The sequence below is a fragment of the Frieseomelitta varia genome, unplaced genomic scaffold (assembly GCF_011392965.1).
Source record: "Frieseomelitta varia isolate USP_RPSP 00005682 unplaced genomic scaffold, Fvar_1.2 scaffold_212, whole genome shotgun sequence".
Lineage (NCBI taxonomy): Eukaryota > Metazoa > Arthropoda > Insecta > Hymenoptera > Apidae > Frieseomelitta > Frieseomelitta varia.
Window position 1 is genome coordinate 28,950 of NW_025109884.1, and position 21,264 is coordinate 50,213.

Genomic DNA, 21,264 nt, shown 5'->3' on the forward strand with positions numbered 1-21,264 from the left:
TTCGAGCATCTCCTGCACGTGCGCGTGCAACACGCACGCGTACACACGCTCGAACAGCGTGGATGGCCTGCGTAGGGTCTGCCCTTCTCTTCGGACCCTTCTCAACATGACATCGGGGTATCGATTCGTTCAGACACCACGACGTTTGAACGGTTCAACGCTCTTGTGTAAAAGCTACGAATCTTTCTTCTCACTGATCTCCTACGATGAATATGAACTCCATCGTTTATGAAACAATCCTGGAGATTAGATCGATGGATTGGTTGCATGCAGTAAATTTGTCTGTTATTCGATTGTTTTGAGATAATTTTAATTTCTATTCCACAGAGATATTGAAATCAAATTTGATTGTTCTTTCGTAGGCTCTTTACTGATCAGTAACTGGTACCTCCAAGTTGTAATTATTTATTACACTTCAATGTAGTCACTTGATCTGAAGTAACAGTTGAATATCAAGACAAGTTTATTTCACGAAACTGATACAATAAAACGGAGGAAAAGTCGACGACGTAACCACCATGGACGAAGTATAATGCATAGCCCTACGAGGAACGGCACCGTTCACTCTAGCACGGTAGAATAATCACGTTGCACGTGCCTAGTCGGTTCTTGCCGTGCGGTTCGTAGAAACGACCGGTCACCTGTTCTTAATCGTTGCTCTCTGTAACTGGCGAATCGTCTGAAACAGGATTATTTCGTTAAAACTTTCAAACGGACGTTGCCGGCCGAAAAACTTCCACCGGCGAAGGGGAGAATCCCGGTTGGCTTGCTTCCTTGTAAGCCATTTCCATTGTCTTTCCATTGTTTCTTACGCGTTTCTGTACTTCCTACCAGTCGATATTCTTTTTCTTTTTTGTTATCGCACCGTACAATGGCACACCGTGAAAAATTGTTATGTAAACTGTAGGTATTTCAAGTTAGGAATGCAACAACAATCTTAGAGAAATTTGATGGGAATTTATGTAATTTTCATTGGAACGACTTTCATCATGTTTTAAATATTATTTGTTTTTGAGAGAAATTTGTCAGAAAAATTGAGCAATTTTCTTTGGAGAAATTTATAATTTATTATTAGGACTTCAGGCAGAGATTATCGTGTGGTTCAATTTTATAGTGAATAGAAATTTTCAAGCAAAAACAAACTAAATTTTAATTTGAACATGGAAAAAAGATTGAATGAATAAAACATATACCCTTTTTGCATCCTCCAGGCTGGAAGGAATATATTTTGAGTTTACTGTCTGTGCTAGGCTACTATAGTCTCTATAAAGGATGTATTGATCCTTCAGCCACTGCCTTATCGTCACTATTCTTTCTTGTAGCTCAGCAATCTCATCTTTGGCCTTGAACTTTGAACTCTCCTCTGTTAGCATAAAAAAATTAATGTAACAAATATTCTTTTCTACTTAACGAATAAATTAAAAAAAGGGAGAAGTAATTTACCAGGTTTCGTGAACGCGGCAATTTTTGGAAATTCAAGCGGCTTGAAGGCAGGTAGCTGAGAGAACATCGTCCCTGGAGTAAATTTTAATCGCGTGTGCTCCAGCTCCATCAAGTAATTACGGATATCCTCGCGTTCTTGCTGCAATCTGATTGTCACTGCCTGCTTTCGCAAACGATGTGTTTGCCTGCAGTCGAATCTCGAGTGTTTCCCATCTATTTTCCCACAATTTGATTTTCGACTCTTCGACGACTTTGAAACCTTCTTATATTTGACCTTCTTCTGTTTGATTCTCTGATCATGACTGGGATTCTTGCCCTACGAGGATTTTTTCAAGTGAGTTTCCAACATATTAAAGAAACATATTAAAATAAAAAATTATTCAACAAATTGATTCCTTAAAAGATTTACCACTTTAAAATTTTCTAGGGACGAATCATCACCGTCATAATCCACAGCATTATTGGCTCCATCTACGGATGGAAGCTTCATTATGGTTCCACAATTTTTACAGGGTCTGAATTTGTCTGGAGTCTCAACAAATGCCTGGACTCTGTCTCTCCTAACTATGGCGTTAATTGCATCTTTATTCAGTTTTCTTAATGTACTAGTGACATCAGATTGTTTCGGAGTCTCTCTTAGAAATTTGTCTTCACTAAGATCCGTCTCTGGACTGCCATCTTCTATCTCAGTTTTTAATTTTCCATCTGCTATTTTGTTAATATATTTTTCTTTATGGTGCCGTATCGGCAAGCAAGTTTCCTTTTGAGTCTCCTTTCCATTTTTTACACTTTTTCTGAAATAGTATGAAAGATATGTAGAAAATGAACTTGTTCCTCCGATTTTAAGTGATTGAAGCAAACAGTAATGTTGCTTACGTGGATGTAAAGGACTCCACGCTATTTTCTTTACGTTCTGTTAATCTCTCGTGTTCAGAAGCCACAGACGAATCAGTCCTCTCCTCTGTGTTTTCGTTGGACAATTTCCTGTATTTTTTTCGACGAACGTGCTTCTTTGTCGACGTTACTTGTTTAGATAACTTTAAAAGATTGATTGGCACAGCCTCGTCGACGTTCTCTGTTGTTTTCACGTAATTTGAGAGTTCCTCGTCAAGACCAATATCACACTCGCTGGTACTTTGCATTATTTTCGGCGCAATCAGCTCCACGATTTCTTTGTCCCTAAGAAACGGGAATGTAATTCCACTTATTATTATGGATAAAAGATTGTACTATATTATTTAATTAGGTAGTAAAATTTTTGGTCTGGATATTTTAGGATTCTAAAGTCGAGAATGAAGATCACTTTTCGAGTTACAAATGAAAAATTTTCAAGATTATCGATAAATTAACAATCTAAAATAATCAGAACAAAAATTTTACTACTCAGATATTGTAGCAGAGTCGGCTAAAATTGTCCTCCATACTGACATTATATCTACATTCACATCTAGAAGCAAGAAAGACAAAAAGCGAAAAAGGACATAAAAATCTTAAGTTTAATAACTTGTCTTCGTCGATCACCATCCTTTGGACAATCTCTGTCTGCTTATGTGGGGTAATTTTGATCTGTTTCACCCCAGAAATCACAGTATCCTCTTCCAGGTTATTCTTCAATTTCTCATCCACAGAACTGGATGATTCAATGGAACTGGAAGCTTCTTCAAAAGTGTCGTCTTCGTACGTAGCTTTCTGTTCCTCTTTGAGAGAAACTTCTCTCATAGAAATGTCCTTGTTTATGGTATTTGTTTGTTCGGTGACAATTTCACTCTTTTCTTCGCTCGTCTTGATAACTTCTTCTATCGTCGACTCAGCGTAATTCGATAATAGGACGCTGTCTTCGGCCGCTATTACTTCCGGTTCGTTTGATCTTTCACTGCTTTTTCTAAAGGACGTCTCATTTACGGATTTAATCGCTTCAGAAATTATTTCAGAATCGTCCGAACGCCGGGAAAACACTGTAGCGACTGAAAAATAGTCATTGCTCCTTGGGGAGTCCCCAGATCCTATCATGGGAATCTTAGCCTTGTATCTGGAATTAGTCTCTAAGTTTGAGAGACTCTTAGGGAATTCTTTCGATCTTGAACGTTCACTTTTTTCCTGCATTTCGATGCTTACATCATTCTCTGTTATGGACCTTATTTTAGGAGATGTCTTAGGAGATTTCTTCGAAGTCGTACTGTCGTTAATTGAAGAAGATTCATCATTTTTTGCATCGATGAATGGAATCTTTACCTCCATCCTGAATTTTGGGGATATCTAAAGCATTAAAGCAGCATTAGACACAATTAAATAAAACAACTTTCCTGATTGTTTGAGGAACTAAATTTAATCAACATGAAACAAATATCATCACAAACTAGGTTAAAAATATCAAGTATAATAAAAATAATTCCCCTAAACAACAAGACATTGAAAATGATCCATCTGTATTGATCAATACCTTGGGTCTAATTTCCTTCTCTGCAGTAATTGGCAGAACTGATCTATCTTGTTTGCCATTCAAGACTTCAGACTTGACCTGCGAGCTTCTAGGAGAATTTTCCAATGAACTTTCAGTGCTGACATTACTCTGTATTCTTGTGCCTTCGTTGCGTTTTATGTTGTATTTCTTGTCCATTTCCTTCAGCCTCATGAGAGCAGCTGTCGCCCTCGAGTGCAACATTTTCCCCCTTTTTTAAAATTTTTTTTCTATTTTCTTTCAGATCCACCGACTCCTGCGGCCTGACTGGATCTTACTGGCTTTACTTGTAGATTTTAGGGCAGCACGACCAAAGTGAAGTGCGTCTGCTAAAGCCCGTTACCAAGGGAACAATTTGGTAAACAATATGCCCCTGAAACGTGATACATCCTCTGAAGGTGTTTCTCCAGGTGATAAGTGGTTACATCAACGAGGGCAAGAAACTATCTTTGATCCGGTTGGTTCATCGTGTTTTGTTCTATCTTCCACGTGGGCAAACAGAATATACATAGTACAAAATGAAATGCGAGGGAATGCCGTGTCTGTTTTATCGTCGTCTTTATATTTGCTGCAAACGTAACACGCAAAACGTAACACGTTGTTATGCAAATACTGGTTTAGTTTCATTGCCAAACCTACTTGCAGTTACATAATCTCTCGAACGATATGTGTATGATAAGTAATTGTCCAACGCTTACTTTGCAACATAATTACACAAGTGTCGAGCAAAACTGTGGAATTCCATCGAATTTGTCAGTATAAAGTACTGAAAAAAGAATTAACATCGGTTGAAAAAAATATTTATTTTAATTCTTATCCAATTAATCTAATATAATTATTTTGCAGTTCTATTATAACTTTGATTTACGTACAGGGCTCTTCTAGAGTACAAAATACAATACAAGATTTTTGATCGCATTAGACGCATTTAGATGCATTTTAAATTCCTAAAGTGATGCTGTTCATTTTCGAGACTTTAGTAAGTTAAAGTGTTCTTGAAAACATACATCTGTAATTAAAAAATTAACAAATATAAAATAAAAATTCAGAAAAGATACATCTATGGTTAAAAAATTAAAAAATTTAAAAGATAAACGATTCTTCTGCCAGGATATGCACGCAGTTCACATTTTATTCACATAAAATATAAAAAAATTGACATAACATTGGACACATATAAATGAAAATATCACAAGGAATTCTGAAGATTTCGTTTCAATTGAATAAAATTCTTAAGAATTTAATTTTATTTACAAATAATGGTCATCTGACCAATAAAAGTGTCCCGCTAAATTGCTATCTTCTACTATATCGACAATAGATAAAATGAAGTATGTTATCGGTGACGTGCAGCGTGACAACTGCCACGGTGCGGCGCCTTGTTGGTTAAGCGTGGTCAGCTATGATTGGTCCTCGCACCGCAGCCAATCAGCATCCTCCATCTGTCTACCCCAACAGCAGCTAATTCACCAACCACGTCCACGATTCGGGCATTATTGGCTAGTACGTCGCAGAGTAAGGATCACCGTCGACCGGACTTTCGTTGTCCCGGCGTCTAAAAATGCGGTTCTTCAGCTCGTTTTGCCTTCTATTGGCGGTCACGCTCGCCACTGCAGAAATCTACTTCGAGGAGAAATTCCTCGACGGTGAGTAAACGCCAGACTTCGGACTTTTTTTTCTCATCGGTAACTTCATTTCCATTCTCCGCATGTCGAAACCTCTCCGGGGTGAGTAAATTCCCGGACCGAAGTAAGCAATGTAGAACAATTAACGGGACGTCTCTCTTCGTGTTTTCTCCGGGGAAAAAAAACCACACCCATTGTTTTCACAATAAGACAGCTGCATCGGCAGAATGGAAAAGTTTTGGGATCTTAGCGGGCGGTAAATTTCTAGAAAAATCTGAACTGAACTCACAGATACGAAGAGAGTGCGGACAGTGTAGTTTCGCCTTGGTAACCACACACCGCCCCTGCCTCGATCGTTCTCTACAACTGCCGTGCTACTCGTCTACGCGTCCGTGTTTCTGCATAATTAATACTTGATTTCATGATCGAGCCGTCGTAGAATTGTTTACGATGCCATATGCCACGGTGATAGGATTGGAGTCGCCGTGAACGTGCCACGAGAATCGTCTCGTGACGAGGGCCATAGAGCAATCTACGGCCTGCGTTCAGCCGACATGACGCGTAATCGATTGGTCGATCTGTGTTGGAACGATTGCGAGAAAAACACAACCAGCGAACTATCCCGAGAAAAACGTGTTACCAGCAACACGATCGTGCGAGAGCATCCTCATAATTATGACCCGACCGGGCGATTCTATGCAAGAGATTGGGCACGTCGAAGACGTAGAAGTAAATTTCGACGAATGCCTTCGTTCTCGATTGAATCGCGTTTGATATATACACAGGTTTGTTTAATTACCGACCGAGCATGAGTAAACAATCGGCGCGAGGCCATCCCACATGTAAAAATAAATGAAGTTTGAACACGTCCAATTAGAAATTGGTTCGATTAGAATACAGATATATATATTTGATAAACTTTTAAAATTCGATTCTCTCGGTGAACAAATTTTATTTTCCATTTTCGACCTGCGTTCCACGTGGAATAACTTTCAGACAATTGTTTCCGTCTCGTCTAGAATTAGCCAAGTTCAGTTCCTCATATTTTAACCCGTTTTCAAACTCGATTTTCTCGAGGAGGAAGCCAAAGTTTCATTTTACATTTTCAAATTCTCCGCGTGGGATCGCCCATTCCCTTATTTGCATCATAATTACTGGGGCATCCCTGTTCGATTGATATTATTGTAAGATTATTTGCATACATGATAGCCAAGATATCGATTTTTATTCAATGTTAACGACATCTAGATTATTATCTGATTATCGATTAAATTCGATATTGAGTCTGATAAAGTATAAACGTCGAGATTCTTAAAATTATTATCGTACAATATTTGGTAATTACTTGGTACGCGACGATTTTGTCTCGACATTTTTAATATGTTAGAAGATTTTTAAAAAAATTTTCTAAATGTAAATTCCTTACAGATTCCTGGGAGAAGAATTGGGTGTACTCTGAACATTCTGGAAAGGAATTTGGAAAGTTTGTTTTAAGTCACGGAAAATTCTGGAATGATCCAGAAAATGACAAAGGTAAACAAGAGAAACTTGTATAAATATTTATGCTGCGCGTATAATACAATAAAACAATTGATACAATAATTCCTCTCACTTGCACGCAGGTATCCAAACATCACAAGATGCCAGATTCTATGCCTTGAGCAGAAAGTTTAAACCGTTCAGCAATAAAGACAAAACACTTGTTATCCAATTTACTGTTAAGCATGAACAAAACATTGATTGTGGCGGTGGATATGTAAAAATATTCGACTGCTCATTGGATCAGAAAGACATGCACGGTGACAGTCCATATCAGATTATGTTTGGTAAGAATCTTCAACTGTTTCAATGTTACTTTTATTATAGAAACCCGAGCCTAGAGTCACCGGTTATGTCATTCTATGGCATGTTGGTGCTAATGGATCTCGGAGAGCAAATTCTCGCTTATGCCCTGAATATAGTAATCATACATATTTCAGGCACTCGTAAAGAGACATTAACCTTTTCATTAATTAGATACTGATAAAAGAAAATGATATATCAGATATAGCGAATATTGAACAGTATTTTCCGAGGTTACTTTTTCTCCGTCTGTTACAAAAATACATGCGTGAAATGTATTTGGCAGAAATCCAAGGAACATGATCATTGCTAAATGTGATGCTTCTTTATAGGACCTGATATTTGTGGACCTACTACGAAGAAAGTTCACGCGATCTTCAGCTATAAGGGCAAAAACCGTTTGATTAACAAGGAGATTCGCTGCAAAGATGACATATATACTCACTTGTACACCTTGATTGTTAAGCCTGACAATACATACAAAGTAAGGGAGTAGAACGATCTATAAACTTGTAGAAATACGTATCGAGCCTAGAGTCACATGTTCTCATTGATCTGTGGAGAATAAGTGCTAGAGGATCTCGAAGAGTAATGATTATCTTGTTCGTAAAGTGTATATAAGTCACGTTGCTTATTTACGATAGTAACAAAGAACGATATTCCACTATCTATATACTATACGTATTTATACACTCGTAATTAGTAGTTTTCCTTCTATTTAAATACTTGTATTCGTGTCCCTATAGGTTCTAATTGATAACGAAGAAGTAGAATCTGGTGAACTAGAAGCGGATTGGGACTTTCTTCCACCAAAGAAGATCAGAGATCCATCCCAGAGCAAACCTGAAGATTGGGATGATAAGGCCACTATTCCTGATCCAGATGACCAGAAACCAGAAGATTGGGAGAAACCAGAGCATATTCCCGATCCCGAGGCTACTAAACCCGAAGATTGGGACGATGAAATGGACGGAGAATGGGAAGCTCCAATGATCGATAATCCTGAATATAAGGTTAGTTGTACTAAAGTTAGTTATAATGAACAAATTAGTTAACTTGAAATCTACATATAAACTGATTTCCTTATGTTCTTCAGGGTGAATGGAAACCGAAACAAATTGACAATCCAAATTATAAAGGACCCTGGATTCATCCAGAGATTGATAATCCCGAATACACGGCTGATCCAGAATTGTACAAATTTGACGAAATTTGCGCTCTCGGTTTTGACCTCTGGCAAGTGAAATCTGGGACAATTTTCGATAATGTACTGATCACTGATGACCCCGAAGTCGCCCGTAAATTTGGCGAAGAAGTTTGGAAGCCTACTTTGGTAAGTGAAAAGAAAAAATGTTATATTTAACTTGAATAGGAACAATATGATGTTAAAGGCGTTGCTGATTTCAATGAACGATAAAAAGCTGGAATTCCTCGTTGCTGAAGTTACATTGTTACAATTATTGTGATTTCACGTATACGGTTACATAGATTTATTTCAAGGTCGTATGTGTGTTGTAGGAAGGTGAGAAAAAGATGAAGGAGGTTCAAGATGAGGAGGAAAGAAAACAGAGACAAAAGGAGAGCAAAGAAAATGAAGATAACAAGGATGATGACGAGGACGAAGACGTGGATGAAGAAGATAACAGTGTCCCTGATGCTGAAGTAAGTTTACTTTTAAAAAACATTGAAAACCTCTTCGCCCTTAATTCTCATGATGATTCTATTTAGCTCTGATTTGAACTGATTGATAAAATGGCTGGAATTCCTCGTTGCTGAATATAAAATCGGGCATTCTCCCATTTTTTAAAAAAGAATTTTAATTGTATTACTAAAATTTATTTATTTATTTATTTTTCCAGGAACACGACGAATTGTAAATAATGTGTTGTGATCGACACGAACACAGACTATATTCCAGGAGCTGTGTGGCCGCGACACGCACTAACTTTCCACAAAAATACACGTAAAAATCGTAGCAACAAGAAAAAGAGAAACTAACCATTGCCACAAAACAAACGGATCCTTTCTCATCAAATGAAACTCTACGGAAAAAGAAACAGATAGTTATTGGATTCGTGGAAGATCTGTGAGTCTCCAATAAAAGTCTTTTCATTTTTCTCTAATCGAAACGCGGTTTCATCTTCGTAACTTCAATTTTCTAACCTAGTCTTCAGTCGTTCGATCGTGTTCTGTGAAATTCATCGGTGTAAGGTTATTGCCCTGAGTGTCAAAGGAAAGAAATCAAAGTGCTCATTACGTGCTACTGCAATACGTCATATGGACGTAATTTGCGTATATATATATATATATATGATGTATATATACATATATATATATCGTATAGAGTCATCTTGCCCCGTATCTCTCCCTCCCCCTCCCATGGCACAGCTCCACGAAAAGACTCTAAGTTGTTTCGTTTTTGTTTGTCAAGTGTTTTTATATACAATTGAAAGATAATTGAGATGTAATTTAATGATACTATATTATATATATATAAATATATATATATATATTATATATTATTTCAATTTCCGTACAGTGTACGCGCGTATTAAGAAGCTCGCTCCAGTTAAAATGTAAGAATGATTGGATGTGTGCAGACATGACTGAATGAAATATAAATATAAATATGATTGGTATGATTATGTATTAAATGCAAAAATCAAGTAACCGATGTAATAAAATAAATAAGACTTTTCTAGACGTGCCCAAGCCGTTTATTAACGCCTTTCGATTAACACGGCTATATTATTATATGATAGTTACATCATATCAAATGCAGTAAGCTAGACAACCTCGAACATTATCACAATTGTTGAATTAATTAAGGAAGTTATTCGCGGAATGTACAATACGTAATTTGCAAAGAAAATTACAGGCTATATAAGTACGTAAAATACAGAGAAATTTGAATTTCTTCATTGCAATCTCATTCATTCTATAAAAGCAGGATTGCGATTTACGAATTTTACGATATGGTAGGTATTGTGTATAAGGTTTCGTGAGCGCCTAATTGTTGGGTTAACCAATCGAGACCTTGCGTAGAACCACAAGCATTTGTAACTAAAGACGAGCCCTGTATGTGCCACGCCCGACCACAACATAATTTTTGCAAACATAAGATATCGGTTAATTCTTCGACACTGGCGCAACCAGTGATGTCCTATGAAGAATGGAGAAAAAAAATTAGACCGAAAATTTTATTAATAAAATGAATTAGAAGTTTATGAATATATCGTAAAGATAGTATTTTGTAAAATAATTACCTGCTTATTAGCGTATATAAGGAATAAGGCGTCTTTTAATTCGCGTTCATTTATGATTTTTGATAATTCATTTTGAGCTTCTTCGAATCTAGATCTGTCACTGGCATCAACGACAAAAATCACTGCCTGTGTGTTGTGATAGTAATGTTTCCACAGTGGTCTAAACTTCTGTTGGCCACCAACGTCCCACAAAGTGAATACCAAATTTTTGTACTCCAGACTTTCTACGTTGAAGCCAATCGTAGGGATTGGCGGTCCGGAAAGCGTAATGCCTCTCATGGCTGATAGAATGCTCGTTTTCCCAGCACCGTCCAATCCCAAGATCACCACGCGCATGTCGATCTTCGTACCAATATGTACCCTGTTGTCCTATAAATTGTATTGAGAATTAGTTTTTGTAGAAATTAATTATGCACATTCCGTACATCAATAAACACACTTACACGGCTGAATATTATAGGTATAGAGGATTCAGGTGTGAGAAAATCCGGACCAAGTTGAGCATAATGTTGTTGCTGCTGTTCCAATGTAGTTAACACTTCTTTAACTTTCGTCGCGCTGTTCAGTAACTTCCAATCTTCGGAATCCAAGATACTTTCGCATTGGATGCACACATCCGCCACTTGAGACCTAGTAGTAGTCAAATCCTGTTGTTGCTGTCTCAGAGCGCACAATCTTCCACGCGTTTCTGTTTCGATGCAGGAGATAGCTGCGTTTTCTTGCTCAGCCAACAAGGTTCTTAATTCCTCAAAATGCTGACGCACTCGTTGCCTTGCATCTTCTATTGCCCATCCTTCTAACTCTTGTATCACCGTTTCTAACAACGAGAATTTATATACAGATTTACAGGTCGAATTTCTTAATTGACAACAATTATAATTTTCAATAAGAAACTGAAAGATTCGAAAAAAAAGCGTTAGAATAAGGAGAGCAAACATGCCTATTCTGTGTGCTGTATCTCTCATACTTTCCATAAACTGCGTCATTTTCTGCAGAGCAGTGACAATAGATTTTCTAATATTCTCTGCCTCAACTTCCACCAAAGCTAGCTATAATTAAAACAGATGGTAGAATATTGATCGCTAATTATAAGTAATTTTTGTTACCTTATGTGTGCTATGTCTACCGTAATCCTTGCACAAATAACACATAAGGGAATTGTGGCAGCCTTCTTGAGTGCAAGTAAATTCAGCCACATGCGTTGTATGCACCGGACACTTTGGTTTTTCTTTTGGCTTCTCTGACAAAGGTACACGTTTGTGTTTGCTTAAAGTCTTTGAAGAATGAATGATACTGTCACAATTCTCACACAAGTGGGTCATACAAATAGTGCAATATAATACTGCTGTATGAGCTTCGTCCTCATCACAAGTCTGATTGGATTGAAGTCTCTCTCTTTCGAGTATTGATAATTTCTCACTATTGGACTGTTCCAATCTCTCTAGCAATTCAATCAGGGCAAAATTCTTTTTTAAATTGCAGATATTGTTTTGACTAATGCCCGTTGGTTGTCTATCGAAGGGACACAGTAAAAACTGCTGGTCAGTCATACAAGGTCTTAATCGTAAAAGGCATGAATGACACACTGTGTGACCACAATGCAGTAATCTTGGTACTTTTACTCCATCAATGGTAAATACTTCTTCGCAAACACGGCACTCCAATACCTAAAAATTAATATTTTTCAAGATTAGAAATTTCAAATAGTTTAGTTAAATTTGATGTATTAAACAAACTTAACTTACATTTGTTCTTACAATAGGTTTCAGAGTTTGTTTAAAGTATTTGCTCAGATGATCCAAATTGTCAGTCATGATAATTTCTGTATTGAGACTAAAAATGTATGAAAAAATTATCAACAGTTATACAATAATAGAAATTCATGTAGATTCTCCATGTTACAAATAAGTTTCAGGTTAGAGTGTTCTCATATACATATATGTATAAAACTATAAAAAAATGTTACATACTCCTGTTGGCTATAAATTGTAGTCAATGATATATAAAATCACAGTAGACATGCTCAATATAAAACATCTTTTTAAGTATAAATAAAATGTTACATTAGGATAGACTTTAATCAATAATAACATGTCATTATTACATATAATAACATGTTAATATGTAGTAAAATTACATTATAATTTTACATAAATATAGAAGTTTAAAATATTTTTTATATTTTATTGTTCAATTATGTAATAAGAAATGATTGTTTCAAAACATTTGATTGTGTCATTAGTAAATACAAATGATGCAACATTGCCTTGATGTATAATTAACTACAGGTTAAAGGAATCTGATCAATTATTTAGAAAGGAAACAAAAATTTATCAGTATTAATATATTGAGTGATAAATTACAAGTTACAATGTCTTGTACTTGTATTTTATATTTTTTTTCGAATTCATAAAATTTTCTTTTCAAAATTTCTTTTCCCATGTAAAAAGAAATTTATTAATGTTAATAATAATTGATTCAGAATTAAAATTGTAAAATTTACGAATAGTAATTAACTTAAAATGCAAGGGAACCTGAAAATTCTACTTCAGCTTGAGACAAATAAGTATATTTAACGGTACCAGAATTTCGTAACATTTAAAGTTCGCGCCAAAAATATTAGGCCACGTTTACAATTTACGATACATCAAGGCTAATATACAATTATACTTTATATGAATTTATTTTTATTGCTTGTTACGTATTCAATAAAATAAATTACTTTGCAGTTGATGAACTACTAAAATTTCATTTTTGATTAAACTTCAAATTTATGAAACAAACATTAAAACAAATATTTCTGAAATTGTAAAATTAACGTCAACCGAGATCTAGGGTTATAATGAAACAGTATGATAATAACGATAGAAATAACTAAAATGATACATGTGAACGCGCTTTAAACTTATAGAAACCAGCCAATCTATTGCCATATTGTTTTGGATAATTTCGTGGGATCGAACACGCAATACGCGATTGCAAATATGTCGGCTCTTAGATCGGTCTTACGGCGATTCACCAGATCTTTTAAAACTTCCTCTGCAAGGAGAAGCGACGAGCACGATCCAGAAGGTTTTCCTGGTGCAGTAAGTCAAAAACAATAAACTATGGTTCATTACATAATGAAGTTCGACTTGATAATTTTCGAAATAGATTGGTCGAATTCATTTGAAACATTAAATATTTCTTCCTTCCCTATTTCTTGACAGTAATTTAAGTTATCATATTTTCTTTTTACGCAGAATGTTCCTTTTGACATCACCAATAAATACAAGCTTGCCGCACTTTTCACTGTCTACACTGCAAGTGGACTTGCAGTACCTTTTGCTGTACTTCATTACCATTTGCATCTTAAGTAATATGTGTAAGTTTTATCAGTCTACAGCCTCTGTTAAGTATTTTAATTTAAATTTAAATTCATCTTGTTATTTTTCAGGTATTACAGTATTAACATTAGTACATTAGTAAAAAGAAAAATGTAACAAAGACTTGTAATGATAAAAGCTAACTCTGAAATATTGTTTAATAAAGTTACCGTGCTAACAGTTTGCAATGCAATGTAAAGAGAATTCATTCGTTTCATTATCATGAAAATGACCGATGCATATTCAATCGATTCAATTACTGCTACTTTAATAGATACTTTTTAATCACGTGAATAGACATAATTGAACCATATTCAATTAAAAAAATGAAGGATAATTCCCCCATTACGTAAAAAAAAAAATCCAATGAAAAACGTACTTATGTAACTTGTTTCAGATATCACGTGTCATAAAAATGTTGTCGCATATATAATTTCAACAAGTACAACGTTGCACGTTTTATTTCGTACAATAAACGTTTGCGCGGCGTACATTAAATTGACGCGCTCAACTCTGACCTTTGAATATCTATTATCTTCAGCTATTATCTAACTTACTAGATATTATTATCCTTCAAGGACACGCCTACGTTCAGATCAATTTACGTATAACAAGTAGCTATCAATACGCAGTTTCATAAGTGGGAATTCATGCATTACGCTCTCCTTTCAATTTCGGCTCTATGTGCGAGTTTCTTTCTTTATTTCGTGCACATGAGTACCAGCCTTGAGTTAATTTCTGCTAACCGGAAAGGACCTAGCACCGTATCGTTGTCGGAATCATCTTCTGAATTTTCAAATTACATTTATTTATGGGTATAACAACACTATCATTATCGTCTAACTCATTGACAAGTATATCACCCGGACAATCTGATGCTTCATCCATGCAAAGTTCAGTCAATTAATAATCTAATATTTTTTATAAAATATTGAGTTTAACGATTTTATTAAAAATATTTCACAAAAGCAGGAAAGGTATTTGATAGATTGTACAGAATTCTAATTCAGAGTTGACTAAATAACAGAAGAAAGGAAAAAGCGGGAGAGATCTCCCAATTCGATCATGGAGCGACTTACTAGCTCAAAATCGGGGGGGAGGGGAGGAGGGGATCACGCTGCGATTTACTTCGAAGAGATCTCCCCATTCGATTTAGCAATCTGTTAAGATAAGGTGTCATCATTCACATAAGGGCAATATTACTATAAATAAACTAACGCTCAACTGAGCTTACGCACTACAAGCACGTGTATTCTGCTTAGAAAAATACGAATTTTAGATGCACATTCATAATTCTTTCTGGTGTCACGTGCACGCAAGCAAAAGTTCGAATACGATCAAATTGTGCTCACAAACAGTGAACACGAGGGAAGGGAACAAATTTTTGAGAAAAAAAAGTACAATTTTAGCTCAGAATCACTAACAAACTCAGATTCATCAAATAGAAGCTGATAGTGGTCGATTCTTGCCACAGACATTTGGCTAACTTAAAAAGAGGGGAGGCGCGATTATTGAAGCGACACTCCTTTTAGAGATATATATCTCCTATAGCAAGCTGCGCTGCTTAACCCGAGCTGCAGTGACCGTGGAAAATATTGAACTAGTATTTGAATGACGCTCACTGCGGGGATGCGGCACCAAATCAAGCCATTATCTTCTGCATCGTGGTCGCCGGTCGTAGAGAGAGACATTGAATCGGAATTGGAATGAGATAGTGAAGTTAGTACGCGCAAGACCCGCAGCGTCGTTAGACGCCGAGACGTCGGGGACGTCACACTAACGTAGCGGTTAGACTCGTCATCCGCAGCACCATGTATCAAAAATTGAGCTTCGAGGTCGAGTATCTCACTGAACAACATCTAACCGGCTTCGAGAGCTATAAAGTAAGTTTCCCGGCTGGCTGGACGTTTCACTTTTCTCTTTTCCGAAGATTTATTTAATGTTTCTTGGTCTGAAGGGTTATGTCTTGGGCATGGTGGAGACTCTAATCTGGAGTTTCCTCCAAGAACCAAACATGGAATTATTGTTATCTGTTGTAAATTTGCAAAAATATTGTATTATCAGCTATGAAATGTGTTTACTTGAGTGATAAAATGTTTTAACTGTAGATATTTCTATGATAAGAATAGTAAGAACATTGATAATTATGAATGTTCACAGTTTTGTGAATAAGTAATTTGAAAATAAATAACAAAGAGTAAAATCAGAATGAAATTCCTTTGCACATTACTATGAGAATTTTGCTTCGGATGTTTTTGCATTTCTAAATTCAGCATTCATATGAACATCCATGTGACTTCAATGAGTTCTTGAAAACAAATGCATGAATTAAAACCAAGGTAATTTTAAATGTGAGATTTAAAATACAGTATGTTATGTAATATGCATTGAATGATGTTGCATTATCTCGGAATTATGAGTTGGATATAATAGAAGTCTTCGAAGTTTTTTAGTAAATATTTTATTGATTTATATTTTCAGTACAGTTCAGTGGATACAAACCCTCTCAGTGTATATGTTATGCATCCATTTTGGAACAAAGTGGTTCAGGTATGTGTGTGAAAATTTTATAATTGCTCGTTTAATTTTTTCTGTCAATTCGATATTTTTTTCAGTACTGTCCAAAATGGGTTGCTCCGAATGTATTAACTTTCTTTGGATTCCTCTTTACTGTCTTCAACTTCACATTGTTTGCGTTTTATGATTACTATTTGTATGCATCGAGCGATGATAAACCACAGTATCCACCTATACCAAGATGGGTCTTTGCCTTGGGTGTATTTAACGTATTTATGGCATATACCCTTGGTGAGTAAATATTTTTTATATCCCTTATGAATTTGTAAAGTCATTGGACTTAATGCAATGTTTATTTTGCAGATGGTATTGATGGAAAACAAGCACGACGTACTCAAACATCAGGGCCCTTAGGAGAATTATTTGATCATGGACTAGACAGTTGGACAACAATGCTCATTAGTGTCTGTATGTTTTCTGTGTTTGGTCGAACGGATCATAGCGTGTCTCCATTAAGAATGTACTTTATTTTATGGAACGTGTTTATTAGTTTCTACTTGACTCACTGGGAAAAGTATAACACAGGGGTATTATTTCTTCCTTGGGGATATGATCTATCTATGGTAGTAAGTTTCCATTCATTTAAGATGTATATTAAATTATTAATAAATAGACTGTAAATTTTTATGCACTTACAGAACATTTGGAGGTACACGTAATATACATAAAAATATACGAAATATCCAAATAATGCTCCTTATAACACTCATTTTTGAAATTATCTTTGTAAAAATATACAGTTAATTAACACTCATTTTTGAAATTATCTTTCTAAAAATATACAGTTAATTAACACTCATTTTGAAATTATTTTTGTAAAAATATACAGTTGCATAAAGATTCGCAGTCCACTGATAAATAATTTATATGATTTATCCCCTAATTTATTTCTAGGGCACTATTGTTGTCTTTATCATATCTAGTATAGGCGGACATAAAGCATGGAAATTTGTATTCCCCGGCGGTATACCTGTTGGTGTAATATTTGAAATATTGCTTTATGTTACTGCAATTGTATCTAGTTTACCGGTGGTTCTCTGGAATATATACAAGTTAGTCCAATTGAATTGAAGTTGAACTCAGATTTTTCCATCATGAGATTTCCACGTAATAAAATATATTTTGTGATTTCTAGATCGTATAGGGACAAGACTGGTAAAATGCGTACGTTCCTAGATGCCATAAGACCTCTGTTACCTCTAGCGGTACTCTTCGCGATTTCAACAATTTGGGTAGTTCATTCGCCTAGCAACATCATCGAGAAAGATCCTAGAATAGTTTTCTTAGCAATTGGAACTATCTTTTCGAATATCTGTGTAAGATAGTTGACTAAATAACTAAAACAGAATCATTTTGATGATGGAAACTAATGTTCTCTAAAATTTTGCAGTGTCGTTTAATTGTTTCACAAATGAGCAACACTAGATGTGAACTATTACCATGGATATTACTACCCGTCGCGGTTATAGCCATTTTCTCATTTATCTTGCCTAGTGTAGATCTGATATTTACGTATATCCTTGCCATCGTAGCTTTACTGGCCCACATTCACTATGGAACATGTGTGGTAAGATTTATTTTAATATTTTTTAAGTAAGATATTTTATGATACAGATATTATTATTAATAAATTATTCACTCCTCCAGGTACGTCAAATGTGTCGTCATTTTCGTATTCACACGTTCCGTATCAAAGATCGTGCAGACTGACTACTTGCCGACGATACATGTTAAAAACGAAGAAATACGAACAAACAGTCGGGAAGAGCTACGAACGAGTGAGAATAGATCAGACAGACAGACAGTAAAAAAATTTCAGGATCACCATTGATTATAAAAAGAAAGAATGTTTGGGCTATGAAAACGTAAATGCTGGACAGTAGATAATAACAGTTTTATTCGAGCATATAATCAGCGATCATCACATACCCAGAGAGAGAAAGTACCTGCTAAGTAACGTTCTCTATTTATTTTGCAAAGACAAAAGCATTTCATGTTGCTGTGATATAGTTAAAGACCTACAGTCTTGCTTTGCGTATATGTAAATGTGAAATAAGTTCGCATCATTCTTTCTACCTTGACTTTTTTTTTGTATTCTGTTCGTAACCCTGACTGTGCGTAGAATATTTATTTTCGAGTATACGCGAGGCTTCTAGCTGTTGCGCATTGAATTTTTCGTTTTTAACGTGTATTGTCTGAGAAACGAGATTACAAATCTAACTTGCTTAGTTTTCTCACGAGACGAAATGTTCTCTTTTTCTTTGGTGCCGAGTTTCTTTGAAATCTATCGAAGCCTATACGGTGACTTTTCTTTCGTTTCGAGTGATTGCTGGAGAAAAAGATTTTCGCTGTGCGTGAAAATTCTAAGCAAGCTGGTGTATAATGAATTTTGATACGGATAAAGAAGGAAATATGTAATGCCGGAGAGGGCATATTTGTAATAAGATACGTGCAAGAGACATTATTTATTTTCCGTGAGGATGCATGTGTATATTATATTATATTTATAGTGATCAGCTCGACTTGAAGGATTTTTGCAAATAGTATTGTGTATAATATACTTCGAGCTAGACTAAACAAGTCAATCAATTAAAGAAATTAGCTAATAACAGAGAAACTTTATGTTTCTATCATGGAACGAAAATTATTTAGTCAAAAGATACGAGAAATCGATAGATATTTAATTCTTCTTCTTTTATAAGATATGATATTTTATTATCGTATACTTAAGTTTTCAACGTGGGAAAAATGTATGACGTCAGTCAGAGATTAGAAATCATGTAATGATTAATTTTTTTTTTCTTCATAATTAACATCGATCGGTCATTACAATGTTTGCATAAAAGACGTGTCATCGATGACAATAGTAAATGGTGTAGAACGTTCGTGAAACGATTGTAAGATAAGGAACGATAGATGCTGGTATCCATTAATTCCCACGTTGTGCGAATAAAATATAAGTCAATGTAGAATAAATCAACGTATTAAAACGTGTATTGCCATAGGTTTCCGATAATTCTGTGCATTGAAACTCCATTATTATACGTTTTAAGTGAAAATATATTGAAGTTAAATTTTTTTTTTAATATGTTACTTGCATTTAATATGTTACTAGTCTGTTTTACATTCTCAATACATGTAATTTGATATAATGTAATTTTGTAAAAGAGAGAAAAAAGAAAGGTAAATCCAAGAATTCGTTCGAAATCTTAGGTAGACTCGAAAATGTTCATAGAAGTAACAAACTTTTTTGTAAACTTTACTATATGTACATACGTAGTTTCTGAAAGAAGAACGTAATGTAGGTGTAGTAATTCCGAAATGCTACATTTTTTAACTACCAAATATATTTATGAACATACATGTACAAATAGCACTTAACGAAAGCTACGTAACCTACTTTAATTAAAATATCCATGTGTAACTTTATTTTTTAGATATTTAATTTTTTTTTTTCTTTTATGTAACAATTATTAATAATTTTAATATTAATTGTTCGTATGTTTGTACTATTTATAACTCGTCGAGTATGATAGTGTATTAATTTCTTAAACATATATTTCTGCCAAAGATATTAAAACCGGAAATTTTACATTATTCAGATAAGTTATATGTATATTTTATTTATATATTTTTAATGTATTGATAATAGAATTAAATGCACAAAAGACAATTTAATCTGCATCAATTTAATCTGCCCGTAATTTAGATAATTACAAAAACAAGCGAAATACTTTACTGTATTTTAGAAATACATTTTTTCTGCATTTCAGAATTACGATGGAAATTAGTATAAACAAATAACATTTGTAAATTTACTATAAAAATGAGATAAAAACAGAATTATTTTTCTATTTGGATCGAAAGTACTCCTGTTTTATTTTCTCTCGTTCTTCAGGTAAAGGAACATAAGGTTTTATATTTTTCATCTTTCTATTGTGAATTATTTTTCCCTAAAACAATCGTGAAATATTTAAAAAATATTCTAGGACGATAATATTTGTATTCGATGAATATACATGAACGATTACCCAAATTTTTTTGCAAAGTTTGTAGTTTTCGAACTGTAGAGAGCATTTATCATAATCGTATCTATTCCTTTCTAGACATTTTGCACTAATATTATATTCCTGAAAAAATAAAAAACAAAATATATACAATTTTCAATATCGTTGAAGTTAATTTGTAATAAACTTTGAAGATAATAGATGAACTATTGCAATTTATATATTTGTTTAATTCTGTTACAAACTGACCTCTAAGTCTTTTATTTTTTTAAATTAAATTTTTGTACTAAAAAATATTTTTATCAAAGAAAAGTTGAGGTTATATAACCTCAAAGAATTAAAATCATACCTGAAAACAAGGATTGATTAACTCTTGATTTTGCGTGAGTTTTTCCTTTAATGTCGATATTTGCTTTTTATTACGAGTATCTGAAACACTCATTATATTTTCTTAGAATAAAAGTTTTGTTGAACAAAAACAAGCTTGATGTGCCCAAACTCTATAATCAAGTTTAACAAGTTTTATTGAAATGATAATTGTTATTTTGTAAAATGATAATTGAAACTTTCTAATTTATTTAAGAAAGTAAAAATTTAAATGAAAAAGTAGAATAAAAAAAATGCAAGTTCAATCAAATATCAATTACAATTATTTTCTTATATATTTCTTTGTTAATTATG

The 21,264-nt window shown here is 34.5% G+C and overlaps 6 protein-coding genes across 9 annotated transcripts; 3 read left to right on the top strand and 3 right to left on the bottom strand.

The window, feature by feature from the left end:
- Positions 1–128: 128 nt before the first annotated feature.
- LOC122527133 (hepatoma-derived growth factor-related protein 2-like) lies at positions 129–6,229 on the bottom strand. The gene is made up of 9 exons (XM_043651043.1): positions 5,816–6,229; positions 4,774–4,910; positions 3,884–4,667; positions 2,948–3,699; positions 2,320–2,622; positions 1,853–2,237; positions 1,444–1,759; positions 1,194–1,363; positions 129–679 (listed from the first exon to the last, which is right to left on the bottom strand). The coding sequence occupies exons 3-9, from the start codon at positions 4,103–4,105 to the stop codon at positions 638–640; spliced, it is 2,190 nt and encodes a 729-aa protein (XP_043506978.1). The 5' UTR covers positions 4,106–4,667; positions 4,774–4,910; positions 5,816–6,229; the 3' UTR covers positions 129–637.
- Positions 5,380–9,326, top strand: LOC122527135 (calreticulin). Its single transcript, XM_043651048.1, has 8 exons — positions 5,380–5,547; positions 6,955–7,059; positions 7,149–7,352; positions 7,701–7,852; positions 8,115–8,381; positions 8,465–8,701; positions 8,887–9,030; positions 9,228–9,326. The coding sequence occupies exons 1-8, from the start codon at positions 5,463–5,465 to the stop codon at positions 9,243–9,245; spliced, it is 1,212 nt and encodes a 403-aa protein (XP_043506983.1). The 5' UTR covers positions 5,380–5,462; the 3' UTR covers positions 9,246–9,326.
- Positions 9,327–10,265: 939 nt separating this feature from the next.
- LOC122527134 (E3 ubiquitin-protein ligase TRIM23-like) lies at positions 10,266–13,031 on the bottom strand. Of its 3 annotated transcripts, none has more exons than XM_043651047.1 (7): positions 13,017–13,031; positions 12,380–12,467; positions 11,741–12,301; positions 11,575–11,683; positions 11,078–11,451; positions 10,635–11,003; positions 10,266–10,531 (listed from the first exon to the last, which is right to left on the bottom strand). In XM_043651047.1, exons 2-7 carry the CDS (start codon positions 12,446–12,448, stop codon positions 10,337–10,339), a joined length of 1,677 nt encoding a protein of 558 aa, XP_043506982.1. In that variant the 5' UTR covers positions 12,449–12,467; positions 13,017–13,031; the 3' UTR covers positions 10,266–10,336. The 3 variants fall into 3 exon arrangements, with proteins under 3 accessions (XP_043506982.1, XP_043506979.1, XP_043506981.1); XM_043651044.1 differs by lacking the exon at positions 13,017–13,031 and adding an exon at positions 12,605–12,745; XM_043651046.1 differs by lacking the exon at positions 13,017–13,031 and adding an exon at positions 12,576–12,594.
- Positions 13,032–13,516: 485 nt separating this feature from the next.
- On the top strand, positions 13,517–14,105 carry LOC122527142 (cytochrome c oxidase subunit 7C, mitochondrial). Of its 2 annotated transcripts, none has more exons than XM_043651057.1 (3): positions 13,517–13,720; positions 13,877–13,998; positions 14,071–14,105. In XM_043651057.1, exons 1-2 carry the CDS (start codon positions 13,619–13,621, stop codon positions 13,991–13,993), a joined length of 219 nt encoding a protein of 72 aa, XP_043506992.1. In that variant the 5' UTR covers positions 13,517–13,618; the 3' UTR covers positions 13,994–13,998; positions 14,071–14,105. The 2 variants fall into 2 exon arrangements, with proteins under 2 accessions (XP_043506992.1, XP_043506994.1); XM_043651059.1 differs by having other exon boundaries at positions 13,877–13,997; positions 14,078–14,105.
- A 1,009-nt stretch (positions 14,106–15,114) lies between these two features.
- Positions 15,115–19,659, top strand: LOC122527136 (ethanolaminephosphotransferase 1-like). The gene is made up of 8 exons (XM_043651049.1): positions 15,115–15,882; positions 16,481–16,549; positions 16,615–16,807; positions 16,880–17,142; positions 17,471–17,628; positions 17,712–17,892; positions 17,967–18,143; positions 18,224–19,659. Exons 1-8 carry the CDS (start codon positions 15,811–15,813, stop codon positions 18,284–18,286), a joined length of 1,176 nt encoding a protein of 391 aa, XP_043506984.1. The 5' UTR covers positions 15,115–15,810; the 3' UTR covers positions 18,287–19,659.
- A 585-nt stretch (positions 19,660–20,244) lies between these two features.
- LOC122527141 (coiled-coil-helix-coiled-coil-helix domain-containing protein 7) lies at positions 20,245–21,139 on the bottom strand. Its single transcript, XM_043651056.1, has 3 exons — positions 20,933–21,139; positions 20,608–20,706; positions 20,245–20,529 (listed from the first exon to the last, which is right to left on the bottom strand). The coding sequence occupies exons 1-3, from the start codon at positions 21,023–21,025 to the stop codon at positions 20,428–20,430; spliced, it is 294 nt and encodes a 97-aa protein (XP_043506991.1). The 5' UTR covers positions 21,026–21,139; the 3' UTR covers positions 20,245–20,427.
- Positions 21,140–21,264: the final 125 nt, after the last annotated feature.

What these genes read in the sequence shown, in the direction of transcription:
- LOC122527133 (XM_043651043.1), bottom strand. Translation starts at nt 4,105, where the DNA reads ATGTTGCACTCGAGGGCGACAGCTGCTCTCATGAGGCTGAAGGAAATG. An exon ending in ATGGTGATCGACGAAGACAA is followed by an intron (nt 2,623 to 2,947) that starts GTTATTAAACTT and finishes CCCGTTTCTTAG; the next exon opens with GGACAAAGAAATCGTGGAGC. An exon ending in TGCCGCGTTCACGAAACCTG is followed by an intron (nt 1,364 to 1,443) that starts GTAAATTACTTC and finishes TTATGCTAACAG; the next exon opens with AGGAGAGTTCAAAGTTCAAG.
- LOC122527135 (XM_043651048.1), top strand. Translation starts at nt 5,463, where the DNA reads ATGCGGTTCTTCAGCTCGTTTTGCCTTCTATTGGCGGTCACGCTCGCC. An exon ending in TGATCCAGAAAATGACAAAG is followed by an intron (nt 7,060 to 7,148) that starts GTAAACAAGAGA and finishes ACTTGCACGCAG; the next exon opens with GTATCCAAACATCACAAGAT. An exon ending in TCGATAATCCTGAATATAAG is followed by an intron (nt 8,382 to 8,464) that starts GTTAGTTGTACT and finishes TATGTTCTTCAG; the next exon opens with GGTGAATGGAAACCGAAACA.
- LOC122527134 (XM_043651047.1), bottom strand. Translation starts at nt 12,448, where the DNA reads ATGACTGACAATTTGGATCATCTGAGCAAATACTTTAAACAAACTCTG. An exon ending in AACCTATTGTAAGAACAAAT is followed by an intron (nt 12,302 to 12,379) that starts GTAAGTTAAGTT and finishes ATTAATTTTTAG; the next exon opens with GTATTGGAGTGCCGTGTTTG. An exon ending in AGATACAGCACACAGAATAG is followed by an intron (nt 11,452 to 11,574) that starts GCATGTTTGCTC and finishes TCTCGTTGTTAG; the next exon opens with AAACGGTGATACAAGAGTTA.
- LOC122527142 (XM_043651057.1), top strand. Translation starts at nt 13,619, where the DNA reads ATGTCGGCTCTTAGATCGGTCTTACGGCGATTCACCAGATCTTTTAAA. An exon ending in CAGAAGGTTTTCCTGGTGCA is followed by an intron (nt 13,721 to 13,876) that starts GTAAGTCAAAAA and finishes CTTTTTACGCAG; the next exon opens with AATGTTCCTTTTGACATCAC.
- LOC122527136 (XM_043651049.1), top strand. Translation starts at nt 15,811, where the DNA reads ATGTATCAAAAATTGAGCTTCGAGGTCGAGTATCTCACTGAACAACAT. An exon ending in ATTTATGGCATATACCCTTG is followed by an intron (nt 16,808 to 16,879) that starts GTGAGTAAATAT and finishes TTTATTTTGCAG; the next exon opens with ATGGTATTGATGGAAAACAA. An exon ending in GATATGATCTATCTATGGTA is followed by an intron (nt 17,143 to 17,470) that starts GTAAGTTTCCAT and finishes ATTTATTTCTAG; the next exon opens with GGCACTATTGTTGTCTTTAT.
- LOC122527141 (XM_043651056.1), bottom strand. Translation starts at nt 21,025, where the DNA reads ATGAGTGTTTCAGATACTCGTAATAAAAAGCAAATATCGACATTAAAG. An exon ending in TAATCAATCCTTGTTTTCAG is followed by an intron (nt 20,707 to 20,932) that starts GTATGATTTTAA and finishes TTATTTTTTCAG; the next exon opens with GAATATAATATTAGTGCAAA. An exon ending in AACTTTGCAAAAAAATTTGG is followed by an intron (nt 20,530 to 20,607) that starts GTAATCGTTCAT and finishes CGATTGTTTTAG; the next exon opens with GGAAAAATAATTCACAATAG.